We start from the raw sequence: 7,774 nt of genomic DNA on the forward strand, positions 1-7,774 counted from the left end.
AGGACATGCAGACGCTTTACCACATTGATTATTTTCAGAAGGTTTCTCCCTAGTATGTGTTGATTTTGTATTCAGAGAATACTGTGGCATGTAAAGGATTTTCCAACTTGAGTACATTCAGAAGATTTCTGTCCAATTTGTGTTCTTTTATGTCTTTGGAGACCACAGTGATAGGCACAGGTTTCTCCATGCTTGTTACATTCATAAGGTTTCTCTAAAAAGTGTGTTACTTGAAGTATTTGGAGAGTACATTGTCATGCAAGGACTTTACCTCATTCATGGCATTCATGCAGTTTCTCTACAGTATGTGTTCTTTTATGTATCAGGCGATGCCTGTGACATGCAAGGGCTTAGCACCTTGATGACACTGAGTCACTCTCTTGAACGTGTTTTATTATGTGGTTGCAGATAAAAGTGAATTGTCAGCTTTTCCACAGTGATTACATTAATGAGGTTTCTCTCCAGTGTGATTTCTTTGTGTATGTGTAAAGAACTCTGACATGCAAAGGCTTTAGCACATTGTTAATATTCAAGCAGGTTTCTCTCTTGTACGTGATCTTTCCTGTCACTGCAGATGACTGTGACTTGCAAATGCTTTACAACACTGATTACATTCATGAGGCTTCTCTTCTGTTCCTGTTTTTTAATAATAATTAAGATGCGAAGATGTGAAAAGTCTTTACCACGTTGATCACATTCATGAGGTTTCTTCCAATATGGGATATTTCATGTTTTCAAAATTAGTGGGACATGCAAAGGCTTGAGCACAATGATTACATTCATAGTTCTGTCCAATATGGGTTCTTTTATGGTTTTGGGAAAAATCCTTATAGAAAGGCTTTTACCACAATGATGGCATTCATAGGTTTCTTTTAAATATAGGTTCTTTTATGGTTTTGGAAACAAAAACTTTGTGAAAAGGCTTTTACTATATGAATTACATTCATAAAGTTTCTCTCCAGGATGTGATCACTTATGTCTTTAGAACCTGTTCACTTATAAATGGGTTTTTCCACATTGATTACATTCATAAGGTTTCTCTCAGGTATGTGTTCTCTTATGATATTGGAGATTACTGTGACATGAAAAGGCTTTACCACATTGATTACATTCAGGAGGTTTCTCTCCAGTATGTGTTCTTTTGTGTTTTTGGAGATTACTGTGACATGAAAAGGCTTTACCACATTGGTTACATTCATAAGGTTTCTCTCCAGTATGTGTTCTTTTATGTCTTTGGAGACTACTGTGACATGAAAAGGCTTTACCACATTGGTTACATTCATAAGGTTTCTCTCCAGTATGTTTTCTTTTATGAACTTGGAGATGACTGTGATATAAAAAGGCTTTACCACATTGATTACATTCATGAGGTTTCTCTCCAGTATGTGTTCTTTTATGATAATGGAGACCACTCTGACATGAAAAGGCTTTACCACATTGATTACATTCATAAGGTTTCTCTCCAGTATGTGTTCTTTTATGTCTTTGGAGACTACTGTGTTGTGAAAAGGCTTTACCACATTGATTACATTCATAAGGTTTCTCTCCAGTATGTTTTCTTTTATGAACTTGGAGATGACTGTGACATAAAAAGGCTTTACCACATTGATTACATTCATGAGGTTTCTCTCCAGTATGTGTTCTTTTATGTCTTTGGAGACTACTGTGTTGTGAAAAGGCTTTACCACATTGATTACATTCATAAGGTTTCTCTCCAGTATTTGTCCTTTTATGGACTTGGAGATGCTTTTGTTGTGTAAAGCATTTACCACATTGATTGCATTCATAAGGTTTCTCTCCAGTATGTGTTCTTTTATGGACTTGGAGTGTCTGGTGACATGAAAAGGCTTTACCACATTGATTACATTCATGAGGCTTCTCTCCAAGATGTGTACTTTTATGACGTTGGAGACTACTGTGTTGTGAAAAGGCTTTACCACATTGATTACATTCATGAGGCTTCTCTCCAGTATGTGCTCTTTTATGTCTTTGGAGATGACTGTGATATGAAAAGGCTTTACCACATTGGTTACATTCATAAGGTTTCTCTCCAGTATGACTTCTTTCATGCCTGCAACAGTAATGGGCACATGTGAAAGCTTTACCACATTCATTACCCTGATCAATCATTTTATCAATATGAATAAATTTTGCAGTTGGTCTAAAAAGAAAGAACACTCAGATTGTAAGGTTTTATCACTTTCATGTTCCCGGTTGTACTTGCTCACTGTGGGTTGCTTTACCTCTTTGAAAATACCTGTGATGGTAAGAGCATTTACTACATGGCTCACATTTATAACATCCTTTCTCTATATGACATTTCTATATGTATTTCACGTGTCTGAAGATATCAGGGTATTTAAACACTGATTGCTTTCTTAGCTTTTCCTGTAGTGTGAATCACACCACAGCAGCACCGTTAGCCAGGACAAACAGAAAAATTTCCAAACTTCTAGTACCCATAGAGATTTTCTGCAGCATGACTTGAGGGTGTTTCCAGTAATGTCTGAAAACCAATTAATTGCAAATGTCTATCATATTCAGAAAGTCTACCAAAGGCAGAATTCAACATATGTTCTCATTTTTGTGGAGTAGAAAGAGGTACGTTGCTTCTTTCAACATCCTTATGCTCACAAGGTTTTATCCATTCTGACAATTGATATACCCATTAAAAGAAGAAGAACTAGTGAAAGTTTTCCATATTGAATTCACACCATTTGACATTTTGTTCTTGTAGACGTGTGGTATATGGATTAAGGTTTCTCCATGACTTTTTTCACTCTCACTAACTGACCACTCAATAAACTTACAAATGTCACTACAAGAAAATGAGTATCACCAAATTTACCATGGACTATTTGCTTATTGGATGGCTTTGGATATATATTTATTACTATTCAATGCACAATATCTAAATATTATGAGACTATTTAGATTGGTAGTTCCACAGCAAAGCTCTAATGAAACTACACATCAACTAACGGTATCTGTTAAGGCATTGTTTCCATGTCTTCTTCCTTAGAGGAATGCCTTACAAATATAAATCAGATAAATGGCATTGAGGAATATGGCTGTGTGACAATATTATAATCATAGCTACACTTAAAGGAATATTTCCTTACACACTTGCATTTGTTTAGCTCTTCCAGAACACATTAAAATTTCCTCACAGGCATATTTGTATCAGCTTGCACATGAAAACTACCTTTCATGCCTTCTAGAACTTTGACATTGTTCTTCAATATGATGATCTTCCCAACTGTAACCTAAAACACAGTACCAGAAAATGAATGACACAGTATTGGAAATTAGGTAAAATTCAAGTTACTGTGAATTTTGACAGCACTGAACCCAATTTATTCAAGTTAATCTTCCTTGTTCTCCATTGAAATAACAGAGGATCAACAATACCCAAGAATCACTTGTTCCATTATTTGAAAAAGCAAAACAGAATTCTCAGTCTTACCTATAGCAGTGAGGTTCCAGTAGGTCTCCAGCATCACATCTTTGTAGAGATTTTTCTGGGAAGGATTCAGCAAATTCCACTCTTCTGCAGTGAAATTCACATGCACATCATCAAAAGTCACTGCTTCCTAAAATATCACACACATGTATACAACAGAAAGCATGATCGTGACTTCAATGTAAATAAATGGATACTTTCTAAACAATGCAGTAATGTAATTCTGGTGCTTCCTTCACTTACTTCCTGAAACAGAAGTTATAATCTAATCCTTCTGCCATTTTAAAAGGAAATTGAATTATAAGTTTCACCTGTATTGCCTCTGATCCCTTTGAATAGGATATAGCCTTGCAACACAAATGGCAATTGAGAGGGATATGCAGGAGGAAACAGATCAACTGTACTGAGCACACATCTGAAAAGCTGTATGAACAATTACTAACTACAAAGGTGATTGGCAAGCTGTGTGTATTTGCTCATGTCTTTAATCACAGCGGTACAGGCAGGTGTATGTCATTGAGCTGGATGCCAGCACGGTCTATGCAATGAGTTTCAGGACAGTAAAAGTTACAGGTTAAGAACGACAAAATAAACCAGGAAACAAAAATGATAGAATGAACTCACAGTTTTTTACTGAAGTTCCTGCAAAGAATTATACATTCACAGCAGTTCTGTATTCATCTTGCATAAACATAGAGTGAACCAGTTTAAACAACAACGTTAATTAAATTTTAATAAAAGGAAATGCATGTTTTAATAGTTAAAATGGACAGATGAAAATATTAGTAATATATATGTTTTGGTTGTTTTTGTTTGTTTTTTTTTTTTTTTTTTTTTTTTTTTTTTTTTTTTTTTTTCGAGGCAGGGTTTCTGTGTATAGCCCTGGCTGTCCTGGAGCTCACTCTGTAGAGAGGCTACCCTCAAACTCAGAAATCCACCTTCCTCTTCCTCCCAAGTGCTGAGATTAAATGCATGTGCCACCACCACCTGGCAGTAATGTACTTGTTGACCAAAAATAAAGAATGTAGTTCAGGAGATATAACTCAGGAGTTGAAAGATCTTCCTGGTCTTCCACATAATGGTGGTCAATTTCTAGCATATACATTTGGACCAACACCTGTCCATTTCCTCATGATTAAAAGTTCTGAGGACAACATCTGACAACAGTAAAGATGAGGCACACATGATATTCATATTCATGTACCCATCCATATTACACTTATTTATTCAAAAATTTCACAACAAACATAAGAGTTAGGCAGAACATCATACACCTGCAATTCAATGAATCTGAAGCATAAGATAATATTGATGACATGAGCATAAGCTATCCAGAGAAATATAATATAATATACATATTAGGCTGAATTTCAAAATTAAAGATGTGGATGAAGAGCAGCACAAAAGCATGTGCTTATTGAACAAAAACATGTCAAGTGGCTTTTGTGGTTTCTATATCTACAATCATGACAGGAACGGCTTCACTGAAAAACTTGGTCTAGAAAAACAAAAACAGAATGAATAAAGTTAAAAATATAAAAACACCAGATTTGCAAAATAGCATAGTATTGAACAGCAAATGTGTTCACAATATCTTATGTGATTTAGGGACAGAGTCCTAATGGGGAATGTATGGGAGCATGAGAAGAAAGCTGAAGGATCAGATTCAACCACAACACTGGAGACACCCAGAACAAAATTCATCCTGTCTAAAAGAAATGCAGAGGTAAAGTTGGAGCAGAGACTGAGGGAATGGCCAATGAAAACTTATTCAATTGGAGACACACATGGACAAGCTCCAATAAATGACATTATTAAGGATACTCTGTGAGGCTCCCACACAGGAGCCTTGCATAATTGTCCATTGAGAGGCTCCACCCAGCAGCTGACTGAAGCAGAAGCAGAGATCCACAGTCAAACATTGCATAGACCTTGGTAACTCTGATGGAAGAGTTGGGGGAAGGATTGAAGGTCCTGAAAAGGATAGGAACTCCACAGGAAGAACAACAGACTCAACTAACCTTGATCCTTGGGGACATTCAAAGACTGAGCCACAAACAATAACACACACAGGCTGGACAAAGGACCATGGCCCATAAGTAGCAGATGTGCAGCTCAGTCTTCATGATGGTCCTCCAACAACTGTGGCAGGAGCTGTCCCTAAAGCTGCTGTCTGTCTTTAGAATCTGTTCCCTTAACTGGGCTGCCACATCTGGCCTCAGCGGAGAGAATCCACCTAACCCAATAGAGACTTGATACACCATCATGGATACCCAGGGGCCCACACCCTCTCAAAGAACAAACAGAAGATACAGGAGGGACTCTGTGAAGGCAGGTGACCTAGAGCAGGGTCTCCACTAAGTTTATAGCCATTTTAATCATAACAACTTGAAACTGAAAAGAATCCAGATGCCCATTAACTAAAATATGAATATATAAAATGTGGTTCACTTACAAAATGAAACATTATTCAGCTATAAAATACAATGACATCATGAATTTTGCAGGCAAATGGATACAGCTAGAAACTACCATCTGGATTGGGGTAACCCAGACCTAAAAGCACATGCATGTATGTACTCACTTACAAGTGAATAGTAATCATAAAATATAGGAAACCCACACTACACTCCATAGACACAAAGAAACTAAACAAGAAAGAAGGCCCAAATGAGCACAGTTGAATATCACTCAGAAGGGGGAGTATAACAGTCATAGGAGGCAGATGGAAGAGAGAGAACTGCATGGGAGAGCAGATAAGAAGGGGAATCGGGGAGAACCAGCAACAGGTGTGGTGAGAGACAAGAGAGGGCCAGAGGAAGGAAATGAATCAAAATCTGCAGCTGGCTTGGAGAAGGGGATACATTTAGGATGTGCCAGAGACCATGAATTGGAGGGTGACAAGGAGACTATGGAGTTGATCACACCTGAGATGCATAGCAGTGAGATATGGATGCTGAAGAGGCCACATCTGCAGTCAGGCAGGACCCCCAATGGAGAGTTAAAGAAACCAACCAATCCAAAAACCTTTTTACCCAAAATGTGTCCTGTCCACAAGAATGCAATCTACAACATAGATTCTGTCCAGCAGCAAAATATCCCTTTGATGCCATGTTGTTGTTCTAACTTGCTACTCTGCTGCTGTGATTGAATCCTCTAAGCAAAAGCCTCTCAGGTAATAAGTGGTTGTTGTACATGGTTCTGTGAGATCACAGTCTATCATTTTGAGAGCTTAGATCAGAAACTGAAGGCAAAAATCTTGGACAAACACTGTCTCCTGGCTTGTTTTTTTGCTTGGTCACTGTCTCAAACTCAGCCTGCTCTCTCATCCAGCCCAGGACCACTTGCTTAGGGATATTGCCACCCTCAATGGAAGAGTCTTCCTTTCTTTTTTTTTTTTGGTTTTTCGAGACAGGGTTTCTTTATGTAGCCCTGGCTATCCTGGAACTCACTCTGTAGACCAGGCTGGCCACAAACTCAGAAATCCACCAGCCTCTGCCTCCCAAGTGCTGGGATTAAAGGTGTGAGCCATCACTGCCTGGCATAGAAGAGTCTTCCTAATCAATCATCAACACTATCTCTCACAGACATAGCAACCAGCCATCCTGATGAGGACTCGCCCTCAATTGAGGTTCCTTCAGATGACTGTAGATCTGAAATGCTGAAAACCGTAAACAAGTATGACACAGATACAATAATAAATGAGGAAGTTGTTACAACACAAAAGCAATGAGCTAACCATATCAATACAAAAGCTCCTGCCACCCCACGAGGGAATTGGAGTTTTGGCTGAGCAAGGACAAAATAGGGAGGGCACGTGGCTCAGAGCAGGGAAGGATACACTGGAATGGGGAGCTCAGAGGATGTACTGACCTGGAGTGAGGCATCTTTAACCCTGGGTTTCCAGGCCATTGCTACCAAAGACGAGGCTAAAACAGCTGGAAGGTGGACAGAAAAGCAGATTGTCTCACAGACCCAGAAATGATCACCACAAAGGACAGGATCTCTGACCCAAGGAAGATATACTAAATTTGTTAGAATTGATAAAGAATGACCTTCCATCTCATGACAGCTCCAAGTTCAAAACTAAAGAGTCACATATGAACTGGGCAGAGAGTAGTTCAGGAGGTGGGAAATGAGGTCTTTGTCTTTCTATCCTGTAAAACAAGGTAGACAGAGCCTGATTTTGCCCTGGATGCTGTTTCAAAGAACTCTCTGTCATGGACTAGTCAATGGGTCTAGGTCCTGTTGTTAAGAAGGATTTAACCCAAGGTGTGGGGCTGGTAACTAAATCAATTAGGATGGAGTCTG

The 7,774-nt window shown here is 38.5% G+C and overlaps 1 protein-coding gene across 1 annotated transcript; it reads right to left on the reverse strand.

Annotated features, from left to right (window-relative positions):
• Window positions 1-1,041: 1,041 nt before the first annotated feature.
• On the reverse strand, window positions 1,042-3,500 carry LOC143433980 (uncharacterized). Its single transcript, XM_076706180.2, has 3 exons — window positions 3,467-3,500; window positions 3,206-3,266; window positions 1,042-2,071 (listed from the first exon to the last, which is right to left on the reverse strand). Exons 1-3 carry the CDS (start codon window positions 3,498-3,500, stop codon window positions 1,042-1,044), a joined length of 1,125 nt encoding a protein of 374 aa, XP_076562295.2.
• Between the last annotated feature and the right edge of the window lie 4,274 nt (window positions 3,501-7,774).

Source organism: Arvicanthis niloticus (assembly GCF_011762505.2).
Source record: "Arvicanthis niloticus isolate mArvNil1 chromosome Y unlocalized genomic scaffold, mArvNil1.pat.X SUPER_Y_unloc_2, whole genome shotgun sequence".
Classification (NCBI taxonomy): domain Eukaryota; kingdom Metazoa; phylum Chordata; class Mammalia; order Rodentia; family Muridae; genus Arvicanthis; species Arvicanthis niloticus.